The 24,706-nt window shown below is 41.9% G+C and overlaps 1 protein-coding gene across 1 annotated transcript in view; it reads left to right on the top strand.

Moving 5' to 3' along the window:
* The window catches only part of LOC122798552 (autophagy-related protein 9A-like), a 1,381,959-nt gene that overhangs the window by 1,243,418 nt on the left and 113,835 nt on the right, over positions 1-24,706 (top strand). The window contains exon 17 of the mRNA XM_044067604.1: positions 17,611-17,695. Within this exon, the coding sequence (XP_043923539.1) occupies positions 17,611-17,695 (85 nt within the window). The remainder of the gene's footprint in view (positions 1-17,610; positions 17,696-24,706) is intronic.

The following is a 24,706-nucleotide window of genomic DNA, read 5'->3' as shown; positions in this document are numbered from 1 at the left end:
ACAAAGGGGAATACAAATTACATTTACTGGACATACATAGGCAGTTGAGGTTTTATCTGCAGAAGACTAAACCTTTCCGCATGTCTGATCAGCTTTTTGTATCCTATGCCAAGCCCTTCTTAGGTAAACCTGCCTCAAAAGTGACTATTGCTCGCTGGATTTCACAATGCATTGGCCGGGCTTACTCAGATAGAGGTTGGTCTCATCCAGGAAGAGTGAAGGCTCATTCGACCCAATCTATGGCTACGTCAGCAGCCTTTTGGTCTAGAGTCTGTTTGGATGATATTTGTTCAGCTGCTACTTGGGCCTCATCTCACACCTTTATTTCTCATTATAAACTGGATTTGGTCTCTAGGAGTAGAGCATCCTTTGGATGTTCTTCGTGTTTCACTGTTGCAGTCATCACACTTGGGTTATCCTGCCAGGGGTAGCCCTCAGTCGACCAGAATACCAAAGGCTAAGCATTTCTGCGTTGGTTGCTGTCGCTCCAGGACTGACATCAGGTTGTCAGTGGTATAAAAACAGGCAGCCGATGCCATTACATCAGTCTTTCTTGCCGAGGAGCCCGAAGCAGAAGCAGTTCGCACGAGTGCCGGTCGGCCGCTACCTGAGTTTTTGTTTCCAAAATTGAAATTGAAGTCTACTAAAGCTAAGTACCCCGTTGGGGATCCTTTTTCTTGCTCTAACCGATGTCAAAAACTTAACAATTGTCTAGTCTGTGGAAAGCAAATACCAGACCGAGACTTCTATTCTTATTGCGTCACCTGTTTAGGCCCAGACCCACGATATCCCTCATTGTCAGTTTTGTGCTTTGTTCAACGCCAGAACTATTCGTCATCGGGCCCTTATCGTAGCTAAATACTTTTGCTCTCAATCTCTGTATTCCGAAATGGCTTCCATTAATGTGTAGAATATGAACAGCCAAAGCATGTGTTTGAGGGAATTGAGTATGTGACAGTTTGTATGTATTAAAATGTACTGTGAACTGTGAATGAACTCTGAGCAACGAGAAAATGTTGAAAAACAAGAGTCTGCCTGAAAGCAGGGAATGCACCTTTTATGGAAATGCATCCGATCTTCTTTCTTTGCCCAGAGATATGATGATGTGAATTGTCTTATGTTTACAGGTAAACCTTTGATTGGTTAATTGCCCTGTATAATGACCTAATTGGTTCATTTTTATATTTTTGTACTGTCAGCAATATCACTAGTATATACGCTTGTTTATTCCTTTGTTCTGGGAGTCTCCCTGGCTCCCGCACGTGTGTACTGTAGATAATAAAAAAACACTGAAAGAGAGAAAGAACTGTATCTGTCTTCATTTTCTAAGTATTTTGAAACGTAACAATTGGTGCCGTTTACTCGGATCTGAATTGAGAACAAGCTGCAGTAGTCAGGAAGTGGAAGAAATACTGCTAATGAAAGGGCCCATAACAGACTTTTTGTTTCTGCAGTGTTTCTTTCATCTCTCTGTCTGCCTGCTTTAAAGATTTGAAATTTTTTTTTATGCAGAAAAAGATATCATTTCTCTCATTCAGTTGTGTTGAGGTAAGTGGCATGCATTTCTTTTCTGCTATTAAATGTGCAGTATGAGTGTGGGTTAATACGGAAATACTGGCGACATACATATGAAAGGAGGAATGATAGTGGGGTAAAAAGACGTTTATATAACGCCTTAGCTAAACCTGTGTTAAACAAGTATAGCTTATTGAGTGAAAATGGGAGCGAGTACGTGAAAAATAAATGAGCCAGAAAGAGGTACACCAGCTGGTTATATGTTTTATCGTGTGTCCCGGGACAGTTGTATGTTTTTAAATCAGTGGATCGCCCTTACTAAAAATGACGGTGACCTTGCTTTTCCCAAAAATAGTAGTTTTAATAAAGATATATTGATTAATTTGCAAAAGAAGTTAAAAAAGAAAGGAAGCTTACCAGGGTTGTGTTGGGCAGCTTTTAATGATTGGATGTGTGAAGCTAAAGAAAGGGAAAAGGATTCGGTCGTCAGTAGTCTTAAAGATAATCAAAATAAACTAAAAGAGCAAATAAAGGAACTGCGAAATACTGCCACTAATCTAGATATAGCAAACGCTTAAAGGAACCGCCCTTTAAGGGATTATATCCTGTACAAGAATTAAGTAAATTACAAATAACTGAATCATCTGAAGATGATAACCCCTGGTTCCCCCCACCCCCTACGGCTCCTCCACAGCTATATCAGCCTTCATAGGTTCAAGACGGAGCAGTGCTCTCCACAACAGAGGGTGAAGGCCGGCGGGGAGAAGAGCAGACCGCACTCGACTCTGGAAGCGGAACTCAGGCATTGGGAAGTCAGCCTAGCAGACCGCTTATAGAGCAACCTGACCAAACAGATACAGATAAACCATCACCTAGACTAACTCGCTCAAAGACAAAAAAGCAGCAGAAAAGAAAAGCACAAATGCTTTTTGACAGTAGGTCTAGCCAGTCGAAAAAATATTATAATAAAAAAGCCGTATATTTACACAAGGGTAAAATTTACAAACAATGTCCAATTGTAATTGAAGACAAAGATGACTACAGTGGTCCGGACAAATCTAATCCAGATTCTGACTCTGAATCAGGCACTAGCCCATCAGATGAAGAGGGAGTATTCCCATTATGAGAAGTCCCAAACCCAGCACATGCTAGAGATACGGGACAACTGGCTACAGTAGTGGTGCCTAGGGCGTGGTCAGCAGTTGATTTTCAAGCGATCACTAAATCACTTCCGTCTATTCGTAATAACCCAGTGAAGTTTCAACACGTATTGGCAGGACATATCTGTTTGCAAAATCCTTCTATAGAAGAGGTTAGAGCTGTCTTCCAATATGCTGTCCAAGCTGATCTCATGAAACGTATCTGGGATCATGCTAATGTTCCTACCCCAATACTGAAGCACAATATGCAAGGGGAGAATGGATTTGAAGCGGTTAGGCAACGTATAGTTGATTCTATCACTGTAATAGTGCCACCTACCCCCACTTGGTCGAAAATTAAATCAGTCATACAGAAAGAGGATGAGCCTATAGATGAATACTTAAATCGACTCACTAAAGCCTTTGAGGCATGTTCTGGGTACCCAGAGCCCACTGAAGGACCAGCACAAAGTGGGCTGTCAGCTGCCTTTGTAGATGGGCTATACCCTCAGGTGAGGGACAAGTTGAAGGAAGTATGTTTAAACTGGCCTAGCTTGGGCTTGCATGAGTTAGTCCAGCAGGTACAATACCTCTCCGACCATTTAGCTAAAGAAAAGAAGGATTTACAGGAGAAATTAGTAAAAGCACAAATCCAAATGTGTAATGTTTTTGGTCAACAGGGTAGAGGGCGAGGAAGAGGGAGGGGTGGATGCCAAGGACCAGGAAACCAGAATAGACAAAACTGGCCGGGAACACAGTCGGCTCCACCCCAGAATTCTAGTAATCAGACAGTGTGTTTCAACTGTGGCCAACCGGGCCATTGGAAAAATGAGTGTCCATATTTGGCTGAGCAACCTGCACCATACACCGATACGTCACAACAGTGGAATTCTAGTTGGACACCGTCCAATCGATAGCAACCACAATGAAGGTTCCCTGAACAGAAACAACAGCAATTGTGTCCTTTTATTCTTGTGGCTCAGGATGGACCACATGTCATGTTACTAGTTAAAAATAAACCCTATCCGTTTTTAATTGATACCGGAGCAACTAAATCCATGCTAGCTGGCAAAGCAGCCATGAATGTTCCCCTCTCTGACAAAATAACTAGAGGGGTGGGTGTCTCTGGTATACCTATTGAATACTCCAAAACTATTCCAGTCCCAGTCACTTTTGGACCTCTGCAGGATAACCATGCATTTTTAGTAGGACCTTCAGCACCTTTAAATCTATTAGGAAGAGACTTGCTTTGCAAAATGGGGCCACCATTTTTTGCACAGCGGATGGAGTTTATCTCCAAGTACCTTCAGACCAACAAGATAGTACCCTGGCAGCTTTAGATGACTCTGTCATCTTACAGACGATGTGTATTCAGCCAAATTCTGGCAGAGGCGAGTATTTACATTCCCTACCCACTCACCTGTGGACTACTCATGACAATGATGTATGATTTTTTTATCTCAGCTACTCCTGTAAAAATAACCCTAAAACCAGGAGCAAAGTTACCAGGAGTACTACAGTACTCTTTGACGACTGAGGCTATATTTGGTATTGCCTCTGTTATTTCTGCATTGGAACGACAAGGGATCATAGTACCTACGAGAAGTCCATGTAACACCCCAGTATTACTGGTGAAGAAACCTGGCAAACAAGCTTACAGATTTGTGCAAGATTTGCGGGAAGTTAACAAAGCTGTTTTGCTTGTCTTCCCGATTGTACCAAACCCAGCTACTATTTTAAGCTGTATCCCACCTACTGCAAAATGTTTCACGGTAATAGATATCTCATCAGCTTTTTTCTCTATTCCAGTGCATCCCGACAGTCAGTATTTATTTGCATTTACCTACAAAGGTCAACAGTATACTTGGACTCGATTGCCCCAGGGATATGTAGAATCTCCAACCTTATTTTCTAGAGAGATGCATAGAAAATTACAGGATCTACAACTGCCATCACGTTCAGTTCTAGTCCAATATGTGGACGATATTCTTATAGCTTCGCCAGACAGTAACTCATGTTCATAGGTTCATAGGTTCATAGGTTCATACTAGGCTATCTGCCCGAGGGCATTTACAAGCCTAGCCCATCGTTTTGTGGGCTACGCCACCCCCCTTGTATGGGGACATAACTATTTTTTTTTTGCTGTGCCTCCTGTGACCCACTGTGACACTATGGTAATCCCTCTGGTCATCCATCTCCATCCCATGGTCAAGATTTTTTGAACAAGGCCAGCACATGCTCTGCCTCATGTGTGGGATTTTGTTCCACAGCAGGGGGAGTTTTTTGGGTGAATCTATCTATCCTCCAGCACCCCCCCATTAATAGTGGTCAATAGCCGTGTCTGTCTCCCCCTCTCCGGATTGATGGATGATTTGATTTTAGATTTTTGAAGTGAAATCAATTCATCTGGTGGGGCTTGACATGTTGTTTAGGCAAAGGTTTACTGAGCAGAGCGAGCAAGCCTGAATAGAGCTGGAGTTCTTTCAGGTTGGCAGCATAGGACAGCATTTTTGAGAGATTTTTTCCTTTTGGTGAGGAACTTTGGTGGCCTCCAGCTGCTGCAAGTCAGGGTCATTGTACATTCCGATTGGTTCGAATGGGGCATTGTACTCAATGATTGGTGATGAGAGTGATGAGATACCTTGAGATTATGACCTCCCTTGATGATAGATAATTTGGTAGCTAGGGGTAACCTTGTTTTTCCGAAGGGTATGACTATGCATTTTTTTGGCATTTAACTAGGGGCCGTGCTCTGGCACCAGTTATCCGTCTCTGAGACCCTTCTTTCTGAGGATATCTGTGTCATGTGTTTTTTACTATGACCCAGTTTGCAGTCATCTTCAAACTTTGTGTAGCCATAACACCCTCTGCTTGTACTGTGTAAAAGTAAATAAGAAAGTAGACAGTGGGCCAGGACTGGACCAGGCCCTGGACACCACCACTTGTGACAGGCAGAGTCTGACACCCTGACAGCTCTGACCCTGACCCTGTGTTCTGCCACAGCCAGTTTTTGCACCCCATGTTGTGATTGACATTGACATTTGCTGATGAGTTTTTCAATGATACCCTAATGGGTATTGTATCATGCTTAGTAGCCCCGAGGAGGTAGGCTGTATGGGCTGCCTTTCCTCATCAATGGCTTTCAATGTGACTGAAAAAAAAAGAAAAAAAAAAAAAGTGCCTTCTGCAAAAGACAAACTAAAGCAAAAAGATCCAAAGTCTTATAATTCCCTATGTCTTTGTTATTGGGTCCATTATTATCCTCTCCATGGCTTTCCAGATAATTGCATTTAAGCTAATAAGCTAATGGGCGGTAATTTCAGTGTGGGCACCGCCACAGCGTTTGTGAAGTGGTACTGCAGTTGCAGTGACTGCTCCTGCCAGGTGCAAGAGCTGTCCTAATACCTCATTGAATTCATGGAGTAGACAGCTGGTTTTCAATTCATGCACACAGCTGGGGACACCATCAGGTCCCATTTTGCATGTAGGGAAGAATTTCCTTGTAGTGCTAAACTTTTTAGCTACGCGAGGATTTAAAGTAAATAAATCAAAATTACAATTTTGTCAGGAAAAGGTACAATATTTGGGACATATTATTACAATGGGTTCTCGTCAAATACTCCCAAATCGTATAACTTCTATTCAAAAGGCCCTACGTCCTATAACTCAGAGACAGCTTTGAGGATTCTTTGGCCTAGCAGGATACTGCAGACAGTGGGTACCTAATTTTTCGGAAATTTCGGCCCCTGTCTTCATTTTCAAAGTATTTTGAAACGTAACATCTGGTATGCCGCAAGACTCTTCTTTGACTATGGAACCTGCGGATGTCTCTACCTTGGATGGGTCCGGAGCCTGCTTTGCAGGCACCGGCTTCTGAGGAAGTTCTTCGCACTACCGATATTCAACACAAACCGATGACTTCTTTCGCATCTTCAGTTCTTTTCAAATCTACAGAGTTTCAAAGGCCCAGAGTACGAACTATGCCTACAAAACCGACTACCCAACCTCAAGCGCCTGCTTACATGCCTCAATCTCAGATGCTTAAAATCAGAAGACCTTATCATGCTGATTAGAGGAAGCTAGCCTACCTCTGCTAAAAGGAAAAGAGACTTGTCCCCAGCAGCTTTATCTGACCAAAGGTCCAACGACTCTGAGGTTTCTGATTATAAAGACATGCCCTTATCTGCTTATGAGGATTCAGATGCAGAGAAATCCATTCCTTCTGCCTCTCCTCCAGAGGATTTTTCTTTTGGTGAAACATTACATACCTTGAGAGAGCATTTCCATTGGGAATGCCAGGATTGTGCTCAGTCCAAAAAGAGACTCCGGGAATTTTTAGATTTACCACAGCAGCACAGACCCTTAGCTATTCCTCCTGTTCTGGATGTTGTGGATGATGTTTTTATGGAATCCAGTCCAACTCCTGATACTCTACCTCCTGCTCCCAGGAAACCTGACAGGTACTACAGCGTCCCTGACTCATACAAATTTATTTTCAAAAATCCTACTGCTGACCCAGAGGTCATCTCCCAGGGACCTAAAGGAATAAAAGCAACCACAGCTAAGAATCCCATTCCTTCGGACAGGGATTCCCGAGCTTTAGACAGATGGGGTAAAAAAGTATACACCTCTGCAACTCTCGCCATTAGAGCATTAAATTTTCAGTTCCACATGCTGAAATACCAGCAACATACTATGGAACTTATTAAACAAAAAATATCTACCTTCCCTGACTGTGCAGAAAGTAGAGAATTGCAGGAGCTTGTGCATTCTGCAAGCCAAGTTAGTAAGCATACCCTGTAGTGTAAGTTTGATGCCCTAGAAGCATCTTGCAGGGCAGCAGTCACAAGTTTTGTACTTAGAAGGCATGCTTGGCTTAAGGAACAAACCTTGCCAAACCATGTCAAATCAAAATTATTGGATGCACCACTGAACAAAGACAATCTGTTTGGCACCAAAGCAGAAGAGGTTTTAAAAAAGATGGAAGAAAAAGCTAAGTCTATGCAGACAGTTAAAGAATTTTTGCAAGTCCAGCCTCCTAGATTCAGTAGGCATTGCCCCTCAAACCATTGGTCCTTTCCAGCCCCCTCAAGGCCACCTCAGACTAGACCTAGGGGAAGCAGACCCCCCCCCCAACAGCAGTCTCAGGGTATGCAGAGATCTAAGCAATGGAGTACCTCCACTTCTAAAACAGGGAGTGTTAATCCACCACCTTATGGAAAAGTATTCACAATGACTTCTCAACTCCACCCCTCACCTCTGCCCATCTGTTTGTGCCCCAAGGAGGAAAACAAGCCTGCCATGCAAAAAAATGGGTCTCCATCACCAACGATCGATGGGTCCTCAACATAGTGTCTCAGGGGTACACATTTTGTTTCCACATGCTGCCAACCCCAAAAGGGTTCCCAGATCTTCCTCCAAACCAGTAGGCAGAGAGACAAAACAAAGTTCATTCCCTGCTCTCCATAAGGGCAATTCAGCCTGTTCCTGCAGAACAGATACGCCAAGATTTCTATTCCAGACTTTTTGTGGTACCCAGAAAAGAGGGCACCTGGCACCCAATCTTAGATCTATCCATTCTAACTAAACACCTTCCTGCTGGTACCAAAATTCAAAATGCTCACCCTACAGCAGCTTCTCCCTATGCTGTCCAAAGATGCCTGGTTAGCCACCCTAGACCTAAAAAGCCTATCTGCACATCCCAATCAGTGACTCTCGCAGGAAATATCTACGTTTCAGGGCAGGATCTATGCATTATCAGTTCTCTGCACTTCCCTTTGGCTTATCCACTGCTCCCAGAGTTTTCACAAAATACCAGGCTCCAGTCATTGTTTTTTGCAAAGAAATATTCAAATTTACCCCTGTTTGGACAGCTGCCTGATTCAGGCAGACAATCAGGAAAAGCTGTTGCAGCACCTGACATTTGTAAAGGACCTACTAAACTCACTGGTGTACACTGTAAACGAAAAGAAATCCAAACTAGTCCCCAGTCAAAAAATTGTATTCCTGGGAGCAAGCCTGGACACAGCATCCCAGATGGCATTCCTTACTCCAGAAAAACAAGCCTATCTGACAGGCTGTTTCTCTCAACTGGCCACCAAAACCCAGTTATGTGCAAGGAAAATCCTGCAAGCTCTAGGGTTCATGGCCTCCTGCATTCTACTAATTCCATATGCCAGACTGCATATGAGGAAACTTTAATGGTACTTAAAAAGCCTTTGGTGTTAACATTCTCAGGACCTGGAAACTATTATACCTATGATACCTTGTCTAACGAAAGATTTTCTTTGGTGGGCAGCAGAATGCAACCACAACAAGAGACTTCCCTTTTCACAACCCCACGCCGCCCAGACCTTAACCACAGATGCATCAGACTATGCCTGGGGCGCACACCTGGATGGCAGGTGTATTCAGGGCCACTGGAGCCCAAAAAAATTCATCTGCACATCAACCAAAAAGAAATGCTAGCTGTTCAGCATGCTCTGACAGCTTTCAGATCCCTATTCTCTCCGGGGCCTCTACTAATCAAAACTGACAACCACACAGTGATGTGGTACATCAACAAGCAGGGGTAACCCCCTCTTACCTACTCTGCAGGCTAGCCATGACCCTTTGGAACATGGCCTCAGCCATGCATATTCACCTGTTAGCACAATTCCTGCCAGGAAACCAAAACTCTCTGGTAGACAACTTGAGCAGAAATCTCCTAGACCCACACGAGTGGCAGTTAAACCACAACACCTTCAGCCTTGTGACCCAGAAGTGGGGTATCCCGAAGGTGGACCTATTTGCCTCCCCCTACAACCACCAGCTCAGCAAATTCTGCACCAGGGAACCTCACAGCAAGGCCTGGAAAGTGGATGCCCTATCCTTCCAATGGGTAAATGTCTCAATCTATGCATTTCCCCATCTACCTCTTCTTACAAGAGTATTACTCAAAATAAGGGAGAAAAGACCAGCCACGCCAACATTGGTACCCACTACTGAGCAGTCTGTCACCGTTGCCTCCATGGCTCCTCCCACAGATTCCAACTCTTCTGACTCAGCAGGAGGGAGAGTTCTTGCATCCACAGTTGCAGACCCTGAACCTGGCAGCTTAGTTTATTCCTTGACCTCTCCTCCAGTGGCCAGCCTAAGCAAGCAGGTCCTGGACATTTTACGTGAAGCCAGACAACTCAGCACTAGAAAATCCTATTCTGACAAGTGGAAAAGGTATTGTTCCTGGATCCAGACTAAAGGAGCTGACCCAGCACAGCCCTCCTTACCTGTCATCCTGGATTACCTAGCAAACCTACTCCACAGGGGCCTATCCTTCTCTTCCATTAAAATACATGCCTGTGCCATTTCTGCACATTACAGCACTTATGGCTGTGCAACCCTGCATCATTTTTCATGCTGACAGGGTCTCCCTCAGGACAAACCCAACTTTCATGCCTAAAGGTGGTGTCCAGTGTGGCACTCAGCCGATCTATTCATTTGCCCACCTTTTTCCCTAAACTTCAGAATAAGGGGGAAAGGATCCTGCTCTCTTTAGATGTGCACAGACAGCTCATATTCTACCTGGATAGACTAAGCCCTTTAGGAAATCTTACCAGCTACTAGTCGTCAGCTTTGCATCAGGGGCAGAGGGCAAGGCCATATCAAAACAAACAATTTCCAAATGGATAGCACACTGTATCCATTTCTGTTACAAACACCATTGGAAACCACCCCCACTGGGGGTCAGAACCCATTCCACTAGGGCAACTTCTACCTCTGCAGCCTTTCTCAGAGGGGTCCCTACCAGGGACATCCTGGAAGCTGCAACATGGAGTTCTGTTCAGACTTTCACAAAGCATTACCTCCTGCCTATCTTTTCCAAATCCAGGGCAGGCTTTGCAACTGCAGTCCTGTAGGGCATACTAGCCAGCCCCAACTCTTCTTGACTGCTTTGCCTCCACCCATTCTTCAACTTTGGGAATCTATCCAAGTGTGATGACTGCAACAGTGAAACACGAAGAACATAGTACAGTTGTGTACACTTACCATAAATGTAGATGTTCAAGTGTATTCACTTTTGCAGTCCTGGTTTCCCACCCCTCAGCCTCTTGTCTCCTCACTCTTTACAGGGTCATTGGTATTTACTTTCTACTGGTGGTGTTATTCCACCATAACCTAGCACTCTATTTGGGGGCTCCTGACATTTGGGGCAAGAAAAACTGATGTAATGGCGTCGGCTGCTTGTTTTTATACCACTGACGACCTGACGTCAGTCTTGGAGTTCTTCTGCATCTGGATCATACAACTAGATCACATTTGTGTGAAAGCTTCATCTGGTCATAAACACCTGTTAGTTATTGCCTTGGAAAATGTTGTCATCTTGAAAACAGACAGCTTTTTCTTTCGGATTCTTTCCATGACATTTCCTGCAACTGGTGTTTGGCTTACAGGCCTGCTGATGTTCTTCGTGTTTCACTTTTGCAGTTATTACATTTGGGTAATCCTGCTAGCAGGTTGCCCTCAGTCGGCCTGAATTCCAAAGTCCTGGGTCCTGCGTCGGCTGCTGTCACCCCTTCCCTGACGTCAGGTCATCAGGGGTATAAAAGAAGCAGCCAACACCATTTTCTTCAGTCTTTCTTGTCGTGCGGTGTCCGAAGCAGAAGCAGTTCGCAAGTGCCGGTCGGCCGACTCCTGAGATTTTTGTGTTCGAGTTTCAGATCCGAAGTCTTCAATAAAGCTAAGTACCCTGTTGGGGAAACTTTTTTCTTGCTCCAGACCGATGTCAGAAAAAGTAAATAATTGTAATTGTATTTCTTGTGGAAAGCAAATACCTCATAAGGACTTTCATTCTTACTGTATTCCTTGCCTAGGCCCTGATCACAACGTTTCTGGTTGTCAGTTTTGTGCTAGATTTAACCAACACACTATTAAGTGTCGGTATGATTTTGCTTTAAACTATTTTGGACGCCAGTTTAATTATCTAGAAATGTCGTCGGATAGCCATCTGACTACCGGAGTTCACAAAAAATACAAAGAAAAGGTGAGGGATAGACAACCGAGGCCCAAAACCGACGATGAAGCTTCTCATTCTCTAATTAGGAGGCATGCTTGGTTAAAGGAACAAAATCTGCCTGATCATGTCAAAGTTAAATTATTAGATGCACCTTTACAGCATGATACTTTGGTGTTAAGGCAGAAGAGGTGTTAAAGAAAATGGAGGACAAAGCTAAATCTATGCAAACTGTAAAAGATTTTTTACAAGTACAGCCACCTAGGTTTAGTAGACACTGGCCTACAAAGAATTGGTCCTTTCCTGTGTCAGACAGTCCTCAAAGGGGCAGATCTATACGCCCTAGAGGCAGATCCCAGGTGCAAGGTTCATACACTTCGTAGTGGACAGGAGATCTGTCAGCCAATTTCTGGAGGACACTGAGAGGCAGCCACTTTGGTCACTCTACTGTATTACCACATAGAGAAGCCAATTCTCCCTTCCCACTTTTTCCTGGTGTTTCTCTACTGTTCTACTCCATGTCTCCTGTTTTTTTTTTTTATTCTATGTGGTTCATAGGTTCATAGGACAATACTAAGCTATTGGCCAGGAGGCCCTTATAAGCCTAGCCAAGAATTTCACCCATGTTCCCACAAAGTCAGCACCTGTTTTCCCTGTCCAGCAGGGACACAGGTGGGATACCAGGGGTATATTTTCTGTTTCCCATCCAGTCATCCAGGTTCCTCTTAAAGAGGGCTAGTGAGGTACTCTGCTTGACGTGGAGAGGAAGTCTATTCGACAGATGGGGGAGTCAATGGAACACAAATCTATCCCCCCAGCAAGTTATATTAATGTCACAGACCAGGTTGAGACTTTGAGTGCAGGGTGCGTGAGTGGAATTTGACTTTCGGAAAGCTTACACTTAAACTTAGCTTTGGGTAATGTCTAGAAAATGTCCTGCTTTTGTCCCTTTGTACCCATATTCCCAAAATAATGTAACTGAGGTGTAACTGTTTCTAGTTTTATCAGTTAAAGTGCAGTTTTCCTGCTGTATTTTTATATTTACTTTTAGCGTACCGCTTCACGTTCCCTGATATCACACAGTGTCCGTGATTGTATTGGTTACCATTCTTTTCATCAAAAAATGTGTGGTTTTCTGCAAGTTCTGGATGACTGCAGTCACTAATTAGAGACATTTCAGTTCCATACTCATCCTTCTGCAAATGCATGCTACTTCTTTTTTAGCAACTTTGTACATAAATAGAAGTGATAGCTTTGCGATCATAGTGGTGTCTGTAATCTGCTATACAACCACAGATACAGTCCAGTTGCGGTTCTTGCAAAGTATGCATAATCCCTGAACTGCATTGCCCAAGGCCGCTATAATAAGGAAGTACCCAATATTCCTGAAGGGAGTAACTTTTTAAGACCTGTGAGGAAAAAGAACACAAAGGTTAATTTGGTTGAGTGACCAACAGAGGTTGATCCTGTTCTGTTTTCCATTAAGTCTGTCTGAATTGAAAACATTGAAGAGCACTGCACTTTGGCCTATCCCCTGTGGTGCTCCTCTAGTCAATTTCCTTATTTTTGATATTCCTTGTACCTCAGGCCTCTGGATCCTACCATTAAACCATGCAGCTGTTTGCTTTCTTAGTCTCAATCATACCCCCAACCTGTCCAGCAGCTGCTTTTTGGGCTGATACAGAAGCCTTACTGAAATCCTGGTGTACCACATCTACCATCACTCCCTCAAGTTCTTCTGCATCTGGATCATACAACTGGATCACATTTGTCTGAAAGCTTCTTCTGGTCATAAACACCTGTTAGTTATTACCTTGGAATTTGTTGTCATCTTGAAGACAGACAGCCTTTTCTTTCGGATTCTTTCCATGACATTTCCTGCAAGTGGTGTTAGGCTTACAGGTCTGCTGTTCCCTGTTCTACCATTGTACTATTAGTTTAACAGGCCTGTAGTTCCCTGTATTGTTCCTGCTTCCACCCTTGTACTGTAGTTTCCTGGATTTTTCTTTCTTCCACCATTTTACTTTTAGGTTAAAAGGTAAGCAGTGTCCTGGATTTTTCCTGCTTCCACACTTGCATAAGGAGCTTGTGTTTAGGTGTGTGATATGAGATTTCTTGCATCACATGTGCTCAAGTTTTACTGCTTATCTGTCATTGCTCATCCTTGTTTTCCGTCTTCATTTAGAAATTATGTTTGTGGTTTCATGGTGTAATTCTTTAACTCTTAATCTGACATTACAGCATTTTAGAGAAAGATTGATATTTTTTTTTTGCTTTAGAACTTGTTTCTTCTCTGAATTGCAGTAGCCTTAGTGCAAGAATATAAAACTAAGGTGGTGCAGGAGACATTTAGTTTTCCTGGCTGAAATTGTCTGAAAGTAGTTCAGCTGTGAGTAGTTATGGTTAGGTTATGTATGTTTTTAATGTGATGTCTTTGTACATTTGCAGCCAAACAATGTTATTTAGAGCTTGTTAGTTTTCCTCCTTCACCACCTCATTGGACCCTGCCCAATGGCTGTACTATATGCAATCAGTCAGCCCTATTTGCAGGGATAGAAGATGGGTATCCTAGGACTAGGTGAGAGGTCTATGGCCCATTCCTTCCTGGCAGGAAGGTCTGTTGGTCTTTTTGTTCCCACATCATTGAGAGTCAGATTGCATGGAGTGGGTCAGTTTGCTGGCCCCTCAAAGTTTTCTGCACACTTGTCATAGCTGCCTGTTTGGGGGGGGGGGGGTGAAGTATGCATGGTGCTGCACACACTTCCCGTTCTGTGGCTCAGTAGGAAAGTTCCTGCGTGATGCATCATTGTGTCCAATACACCCATTCACTGCTAGATGTCACCAGAGACATGGTCTCTGATAGACACAAATCTATCCCGCCAACAAATTTGTTTAATGTCACAGACCAGGTTGAGACCTTGAGTGCAGGCTGCGTGAGTGGAGTTTGACTTACGGATATGCAGCAACTCCATCAAGGCTGGGTCTGAAATGGCCTTGTATGCCAGACACCTCTGAGCAGTCTGTCTGAGTAAGAGGGCCAGGGCTTTTAGCCTATCTGTATAGGATAGGTGTTTGAGACCCTGGATTTTCTTGGTCAGGAACCTCTATGGTCTCTCCAACTGCTGCATGTGCATTGTACTTGATAATGGGTCTGATAAGGAAGGAGTACAGGGATGTTATGACCTTCTTGTTCTTAGATGAAGTACCTTTACTTATGAGGTGGGCCATGTAGAAAGCCTTCCATACAATGGAGGCAACGTGGTGGTCAAAAGTGAGGTTGCTACCAACCTGGGTGCCCAAGTCTCTCACAACTGATTGTGTGCTTAGTACATTGTTATTAATGTGATAATTAGTGGGGGCATAATTTTTCCCAAACTGGATAATGATGCGTTTCTTGGCATTCAGTTTGAGGCCATGCTTCTGGCATTAGTCGTTAGTTTGGTTAAGGCCCTCTTGGAGGATGTTCACATCACTAGGGGATTTTATGATAGTGCCCAGCTTGCAGTCATCTCCAAACTTGGTCAGCCAAAGACCACTGGCTTTGGCTTGCACCTCAGAAAAGTATATCCTAAATAGTAGAGGCTGCAAGACCGATCTTGGGGCCTGTACTGTTTTCTTCCATCTTATGCTCATATTGGCCAAGTCTTTTCCTTGAGTTCATCTGGTTCAAAGTGTGGTAAAAGAAAAGAACTAGTTGATTATCATGATGCTGTTGTGACTTATACACCCTTGATTCTCCTGTCTTATACAGATTGTGAACCAGTTCCTTCAGCTGAATATCATGAAGGAGCTTTCATTTCAGGAACAATATAAAGTTCGGCATCAGTTTCTGGATTTAATTTATCTTATCGTCTGGATATTAAAATTTTCATCTGTAGTAGAAAGTTGTTCTTTCTACATGAAAGCAGGAGGCTGCACACATTGAATTTCTGTATCTAAAATGGAAGTCATGTTTCACTGGTTTGACGGTTCTGGCTTGGTACAACTCCAAGGTCATATCCCTCAAGCTCTTCACTTTCTAATAGTCTGAATTTCTTGTTTTTATGACTTAGCATGCCTTCTTTGGTATCATGAGTAGCTTCTAGGCACACAATGAAAATGTTTCTCAGAGCTGTGTGTTGCATTTGTAGTATCTGAGTATATTTTTGGATCTAAAGTTTGTGTAGTTTCCTTGGTAATGCCTCCGTTTGAGCCACTGAATTTAGTTACAGTAAAATTTATTCCCAAAAACTTTCCTGCTGACTACCAGATCATGTAGTAGGATGCTGGAACTTAAATGTATTTATTTGTTTTATTTATTTATATCTTGTTTACCAGGTTAGTCCACTAGGCCAAATGGCCTCTTTTCATGGAAGACCCAAGGTGGTATTCATACTGACTAGGAGAAATTTGGCTAGGGCTGTCAAGCTGTTATCCCTTCAGAAAGTTTCTTTCATCCTTCTTAAAGATAGTGAGCGGCATTTAATGCATTGCCCTAAGCCAAAAGAGTCAGCCTCCTAAATTTGAAGCAGACTGTTTCCATTTGGATTGCTGGTTGTGCACAGCTTTGCTAGGAATCCATGAGTAGCCACTTCAGGGTTTTGTTAGGGCCCATTGTAATAAAATGGGGTAGTCTCCCCAGCAGCTTTGTTCAGAGGATTCTGTCTTCTGCCATCCTAGAAGAAGGGATTTTGTATAAAGTCCAAAGCAGACTGTGCACAGAAGGCACTTTAGCTTGGAACTGAAATAGAGAGTCAGCTGCTGTGAGTAACATTCATTTTATTGGGTAAAAATGTAGTGGAGTTTGGGTTTTTGTCTGGCTGCTGAATCTGGAGTTTGGAGCACAAAAAACAAAGTTATTCCTGCATACACTACTCAGAAAGCCAGTCCTAACCCACTGGGTTGTATTTCATTATTACTTAAGGCAGAAAAAAGTAGTGCCATCAAACTGCACACAGGATGCACTGTATAACCGGATGAGATACATGAGAGATAGAGACAAGTCAGTTTTCTCTTGATATGGTGCATACTTTATACAATTGTATGTTCCCCTTTTGAAAATTGTACATGTAGTTTCTGCACTCTTATCATCAATGTTAAATACTTCCTGTTTCATGAACCACCACTTTGTCTAGTTTTTATAGGTTCATAGGTAGGTACTACGCTGTCTGCCCGAGGGCATTTATAAGCCTAGCCAGAGTGTGCCGGCTTTCGCCGCCCCTTTGATTAATTAACTGAGCCTCTGTCAAGCAGAGCCAATGAAGTGATCCCAGGGGTGTACTTTCTGTTACCCATCCACTAGTCAAGGCTTCTCTTGAAGAGTGTTAGTGAGGGGCTCTGCCTAATGTAGTTAGGAATTTTGTTCCAAAGTATGGGGCGTCTCTGTGACAGGAATCTATCCCTCCAGCATGTTCTATTTATTGTTGTGGCGAGGTTTAGCTCACTAGAGCGTGTGGCTCACAATGACTTGGATTTCTTTTGTCTAACTTGACTGCCATCATGAACATTGCCTCAGAGCAAGGTGCCTACAATGTCCCCTTATACAAAGATTAGAGATTTGCCAATATGCTTGCCAGACTTCCCCTAGTGATTGTGAGTGCAAACTTTGGTCAGCATTAAAAAAGGGACATAAGGTTAGTGGGATTTAACATGTCAGAAATGCAGTAGGTGAAGTTTTGTGCTTTTCTTGACTGTTGTATTATGATATACCACCTTACTTCTTCTGATGACAGTTAAACATCTAGATTATTTATTGTCATTGAATGCTATAATTTATTTGTTTTAAATATTGCAAGCTGTGCTGATGGCAGTTCATTCTACTTTTAGCTGTAGTCATTTTGGGAAGGGATGAAGTGAAAATGTATTTGGTGGCATATCTCAGAGTTCTTCATACAAAGTTGCTGTCTGTGTTCTGGAATTGTTGCATAAATAAAGTATTCTGAAAAAATCAGATTCTATAAAATTCTTCTATCATTTTGTATTTTTCAGAAGCATCAGCAGCAAAGTCAGTTGCCACAAGCTGTGGGAATGTGGCAAACTGCATCAGCAGTCAGAGAACATCATATGCAGTCGGGTAGGTACAACGTGCATGGCAGTTGTCAGAGGGGCCTCCAGAGATAGTTATTTGAATTATTGGTTTGTCTGGTCTGGGAACACCAGCAGAAACACTTGTTATAAGTAACACTTTTTATCATTACAAGAGATTACTGAGGTTAACTTAAGTCATTGTTGTTTAGTATTATATTGGTTTCCTGCCAGGAATTCTCTTCATTCAGATCTGTTCATGTAGATGAATAATCTTGAGCTGCACAAAAGCATTTGTTCCTATTTGGATTTGTCAGCCAGTGGATAAGTAACTGCTAGAACATCCCCATTACCAGGTGTTGCTTATACAAGAACACCTTCCCAGTGGTCCTTGGGTCTGCATCAGCATGTTCACGGTCAGGTGCTGTTCTCCATAAATAAAAGGGCATCCCCACCACTCTTTGTTATTTGTGCCCATTGTTGCTGCTACACAGCTGTAGGTAGTACTTATATGAAAAATGTGTTTGTAGTTCCTTGATTTTCCCCCTCAAATATATCATGTTGTGAATTTGTAATTACTTATCAAATGTTTAGCCTCATTGTACTGAATTTGCTTTTCCCATAACTTTTTCCATTGCATTTTTGAAAAAAAAATGGTTCTGTGAATAAATGTTAATTATGGAGTCTACTTCCTAGGCATAGAACACTGCAGGCATGTGAGCTCTAGTATATCTGTTTGTTTTTATGATATAGCTTTTGTTGGTCAGTTATTAAATAAATCTCATATACAACTTGCTAACACTCTTCGTTATTATGGGATCTGCTACCACTGTTTTCTCTTTCAGTACGCGCGTGTGTGTGTGTGTGTGTGTGTGTGTGTGTGTGTGTGTGTGTGTGTGTGTGTGTGTGTATATATATATATATATATATATATATGTGTGTGTGTGTGTGTGTGTGACCATATTTCAAACGCTGTCATTATTGAATGGCAAGACGCAATTGGTTAAAGACAAAAAATTTAAACATGTTCTTTTTTTCTGGGTAGCATGCCCTCCTGCACCCTCAACACCCCCTTGCTATTTTATATGTATATATATATATATATATATATATATATATATATATATATATGTGTGTGTGTGTGTGTGTGTGTGTGCGTGTGTGTGTGTACAGTGGATATAAAAAGTGTACACATCCCTGTTAAAATGCCAGGTTTTTGTGATATAAAAAATGAGACCGCAATAAACCATTTCAAAACTTTTCCCACCTTTAGTGTGACCTGTGACCTGTACAATTCAGTTGAAAACAAAAACAAATCTGTAAGGGTAAAAAATATGAAAAATAAAAAAGTACAATAAGCTGGTTGCATAAGTGTGCACACCCTTAAACTAATACCTTGTTGATGCACCTTTTGATTTAATTACAGCATTTGGTCTTCTTGGGTACACACCTGCCATCAATTAAAGAGGCTCTGATTAACCCCAAATAAAGTTCAGTTGTTCCTAATAGGATTTTCCTGACATTTACTCAGTTGCCTGCTACAGCAAAAACCATGGTTCGCTGAGAGCTTACAAAGCATCAAAGGGATCTCATTGTTGAAAGGTATCAGTCAGGAGAAGGGTACAAAAAAATTTCCACAGCACTGGATATACCATGGAACACAGTGAAGACAGTCATAAAAAAGTGGAGAAAATATGGGACAACAGTGACGTTGCAAAGAACTGGACATCCCTCCAAAATTGATGAAAAGACGAGATTAAAACTGGTCAGGGAGCCTGACAAGAAACCTACAGCAACAGTGAAGGAGCTGCAGGAATTTCTGGCAAGTACTGGTTGTGTACTGCATGTGACAACAATCTCCTGTCTTCTCCATATGTCTGGATTATGGGGTAGGGTTGCAAGACAGAACCCTTTTCTTACAAAGAAAAACATCCAGGTCCGGCTAAAATTTACAAAACAATACATCAAGTCTCCTGAAAACATGTGGGAAAATGTGTTATGGCCTGATGAGACCAAGATTGAACTTTTTGGCCACAATTCCAAAGGGTACGTTTGGCGTAAAAACAACACTTTGCATCACCAAAAGAACGCCATCCTCATGGTGATATAAAAAGTGTACACATCCCTGTTAAAATGCCAGGTTTTTGTGATCTAAAAAATGAGACCGCAATAAACCATTTCAAAACTTTTCCCACCTTTAATGTGACCTGTTTGGGGTTGCTTTTCTTCAGCTGGAACTGGGGCTTTAGTCAAGGTGGAGGGAATTATAAACAGTTCTAAAAACCAGTCACCTTTGGCTCAAAACCTTCAGGCACCTGCTAGAAAACTGAAGATGAATAGGAATTTCACCTTTCAACATGACAATGACCCCAAGCATACATCCAAATCAACAAAAGAATGGTCTTGGTACCATTTTCCCAGATGGGTTTAACTACCCACCTATTGACTGAGAAACCTCACCTGTACACTTGAATGCTGACCAACATGTTTCCACTATGGAGAGTGAATCCTTCTGTATTGCAATGCTCAATAACAAAGGGATTCCTTCTAGGTCCAAGGATGTCATTGTCCCCCATTGCTCAGCCCTCATAAGGTCAGTCATTGAGTATACCACCCTCTTTGGCATGTATTTGTCTAGACCCATGCAACAGCTGGAATATCCACAGAGATACTTTACAAAAAGGATGCTAGGATTACACTGGCCACCTCAAAGCTAAGATGTGACCTGTGTCTTGTATATAATGCATTCTCTGACCCAACGCTGATAGATCTACTACACATCAGCAAATTAAACAATATCAGAAATACTCAGTCCAGGGATCTAAACCTTTTCTACAGGATTGATAGAATGGTCATACTTGGGCATTTCAAAATACCTATAGTATGACTCCACTTATTATCATTAGAGATTGTTAGTGTAGTCCATGAAAGGGTAAGGTTAATCTAAGCACTAAATAGGACAGGTAATTCCCAGCATCAAATTGGAAATTTGGCTAGGCTTAAAGTGCCCTGCAAGGGCAGTTAGCAACATATTTTCTGTGAAGGCAAAAATAGCTAGCACTGTTCTCTGAAATTATTTTCGCCAACAGTGGAGTTTCCTTTTTTCTCCTCTGTTGTGTGACCTTGAAGTTGGTAAATGTAAGTCCGGGGGTGTTGGGGGGGGGGTCCCCCTCCATATGGAAAGTGCACAAGGGCTTACCCCCTGCAAAAGCAAAACTGTTGAGTTGTTCATTGGAGGTGGTTTCCGTGAATGGTTTTCCTCCCCCCCCCCCCATTCACCAAAATTTTTTTCGAAATGCATATATATGTGTATTTATGTGCTGTGTGTGTATTATCACTGGGGCCAGGCATTTTACAAAGACCCAGAGAGCAGTAGACCAGCCAAAGACAAGGCACTAAACTGGTAGTGTGAACCCCATGCCTTGAAGCATAGGTATCACCTTTGATCATGGGGTTGTGGAAGTAGGCACTCTTGAGGTCCAATGTGACCATGTGAGCATTGGAGACGATCATGGGGAGAATTTTCTGTAAGGTGAGTATTAAAACCTGTAGAAATGTGTTTCGTTTGGAGAGATCTAGAATAGGCCTTCATGATACTTCCTTCCTGGGACCAGGAACAATGTGGAATAGAAACATACACCTATCTTGTTGCTTAGTACTGGTTCTACAGATGCCTTTCAGTAGTTTTAGGATTTGAGACAGTGCATATTTTGTTGGTCTTTTGGTATGGGAGGAATAAGAGCGAATCTGGGAAGTCTTGAGAACCACATTCTGTAGTCTGACCTTTCCTCGTGTAATGTTGAGCCAGTACTGGTAAAACAGAGATACTCTGTCTCATAGTCTTTGGGGTGGAGGCAAGTGAGGGGATGGGGTTGAGGTGGAAGTTTGGGAGGGGAGGTGAAGGGAGTCAGAGCTGCTGCTTGTGTCCCTGGGGATGACACTCACCCAGCCTTGCTTTTGGGTCAATTTGCTGTTTTGGGGGTATTTTCTCTTCTTTCCCCTCTTCCTCTTGGTTTTAGTTTGAGATGAGAGAAAGGACTTTTTGTGGGAAAACTCCTGTTGAACCCAAGCAGAGGGGATTGCAAAAATTCCTTGACTGTTTGCATAGTCTTTGCCTTTTTTACATGCTGTGGCAGAGACTGTTCCCTGAGCCAAACATATTTCCTGATGATGTGGTCTGTGGCAGCTACCACGCTAGTTATGTCTAATGTATCAAAGCCACATTTAATGAAGTACTTGGACACTTGAGAGCTATCTCTGAAAACTGCCAGCAACTCTTCCCACTGCTTTAAGTTTCATCTGGTCTAGGAGAATCTACTGGATCTACTGGAATTTACTCAAATGAAACTTATCAGTTCTGAGCTCTCTTGGCCAGGGAATCTAAAGTACAAGCCTTTCAAGAGCTTCACTCTCTTTATCATTTAACAGTGGCTTTTAGACCCTGAACATACCACTTTAGTATCCATCACATAGTTAGCTGTAGGAGTCAAGCATTCTGTAGAAATGGTCTGGTTACCTACTGACAAGGTGGCTGGAAGTCAGACTGAAGAAATGTGTCCAGAGTCATATCACTCACCATTTCCAGTAATGGAGGAATAGATAAGGGTTTTGGTTCAGAAAGACCAATAGATTTTTTGAATCTCTTCTTATTCTGTAGCTATTACTAAGCCTTATGTAAAGTGTTCCCAGAGAAAAGTTCTTCAGGGAATGCGGCTGTGCTAGGGTATCTTCAGACTCTGAACTTAGTCCACAGATGCCACTGTGGAGAGTGGTCACTTTTCCTTTTTACAAGACAGATTCCTGGGGCAGGATGGTTTGCAGGGAAAAGTGGTCTGGTTCTTATGAAATCATGAGATCTTTATCTAGCTTGACTAAGTCCTCTAATATGGAAACCCTGTAAGAAAACATGCATGAGTAAACTGGAAAACGTACAGTAGAAATATACCAAGGGCTTCCATGGATGTGAAAATTGAAGTTATTATGAAAGACTAAAACATCTGAACTTTTAGAGTGTCTCTTACAGATATTTAAGAGATCTTATTCAGGTATATAGGGCATTTAGAGACAACTACCTCTGGGAATGTTTGCGGTTAACAAAAAGTACTAGAGAATCATCAGACAACCTATGTAGAAGATTCTATAGGAATGAGAAGTGTACTAATTGGTTCTCTGACAGAGTAGCTGATGCATGGAACAGACTACCAAATTACATTAAAGCAAGTACTAGTTTGGACTTTTTTAAGAACAGCCTGGACACTTATTATGGAAAAAAGTGTCTTGGTATATTGGCAAGCTAGATGGGCATTAAATTGAAATAGGTTTGGTGATCCATTCATTTCCATATATAAAGGAAAAAGATATTAACAAATCTCTTGTAAAAAGAGATGTACCGTGACCAATTATTCTCTTCATTAAAGATGTATTGCTCTTCCCAGTATACCATGACTATGTTTGAATAACTTTTTGCACAGGGGGTGCCCATTGCCACCCATTTCTGTAAATAATAGTTTTCTTGAAACACCAGGACATTATTTTCTAAAATTAATTCCAGTAGCATACAGATTTAAAGGATGTCATTCTTTCCATAAACTTCCTTTAAACTCAAAGATTTTGCAAGAAATCTTATGTTAAAAAGTATATATAAGGACAATAATGGAATCAAAATAAATAGATTCAGGAAACCAAGTTTATATGCTCCACCATTTAATTCAGTAGTTGATACCTTTGTTAGAGTCTGTGAGAATGAAGTGGCCGTCTTGAAGAATAATCACAATGGTAGACACTTTTAAAATATGAACATGATGAGAAACTAGCATTACATTAGTTGATGAGCAATACTGATTTAATTATAAGACCAGCAGACAAAGGAGGAGCCATAGTGCTCATGGATAAATGTTTTTATGAGAATAAGATGTATTATTTGCTCAGTGATGTTAACACTTATAGGAAACCACAGTCTTCTGAGTTGGACATGATTATGCAGAAGGTACAAGAGCATCTATATGATTTAATGCTGTCAAATATAATCAGTCAAGATCTCTGTGAGTATTTTTTTGTTAATCCCATTATTCCCTCCTATTAAATGACTACGGAAGATATATAAGGACGCAAAAGATCCTCCTATGCATCCAATTGTTTTTGGAAATGGATGGATAAAGTAAAGAAAGCGCTATCGAACAGCTAACAATTTTGTAGGATACAGAAGACCTTTTATATTCTTTATCTGATTATTCATTCTTCTAATAGTAATGAGCCATTTCTTATGGTTACAGTTGGTATAGTGAGCTTATTTACAGTAATCCCTAATGAATGTAGGATTGAATGGTTACAATGACATAGTGAGCTGATTTATGGTAATCCCTAATGAATGTGGGATTGAAGCAACATATGCATTTTTGAATTTAAAGGAAGTTTATGGAAAGAATGATATCCTTCAGATCTGTATGCTGCTGGAGTTAATTTTAAAAAATTATGTCCTGGTGTTTCAGGATTATTATTTACAGAAATGGGGGGTGGTATTGGGCACCCCGTGCAAATAGTTATTCAAACTTAGTCATGGCATACAGGGAAGAGCACTACATCTTTAACGAAGAGAATAATTGGTCACGGTGCATCTGTTTTTACAAGAGATTTGTTGATGATATATTTTTCCTTCGGACAGGTGACAGAGTCCATTTAGCAACATTTATTGATTATCTTGAACATATTATGACTTTTTTGAAATTTGAATTTCGTTGCTCATGAGATCAGAGAGTATACAGAGAAAGAGGTTGGCAAAGAAGAAGTGGGATTGTCAGAGAGATGAAGAAAGTAGATGGGAGTATAAGGAGATGAGGTGCATGGCAAAGAGAGAGGTGGCTAAGGATAAGGCATATGAAGAGTTATATGAAAGGTTGGACACTAAGGAGGGAGAAAAGGACCTGTACCGATTGGCTAGACAGAGGGACCGAGCTAGGAATGATGTGCAGCAGGTAAAGGTGATAAAGGATAATGAGGGAAACATACTTACAAGGAGAGTGTATTGAGCAGATGGAACGCGTACTTTGAAGGGTTGATGAAT

Source organism: Protopterus annectens, chromosome 3.part1, assembly GCF_019279795.1.
Source record: "Protopterus annectens isolate FY-2018-M chromosome 3.part1, PAN1.0, whole genome shotgun sequence".
In the NCBI taxonomy this organism is placed as follows: domain Eukaryota; kingdom Metazoa; phylum Chordata; order Ceratodontiformes; family Protopteridae; genus Protopterus; species Protopterus annectens.
The sequence above is the reverse complement of the archived record's forward strand: the minus strand, read 5'-3'. Positions and strand labels throughout refer to the sequence as shown.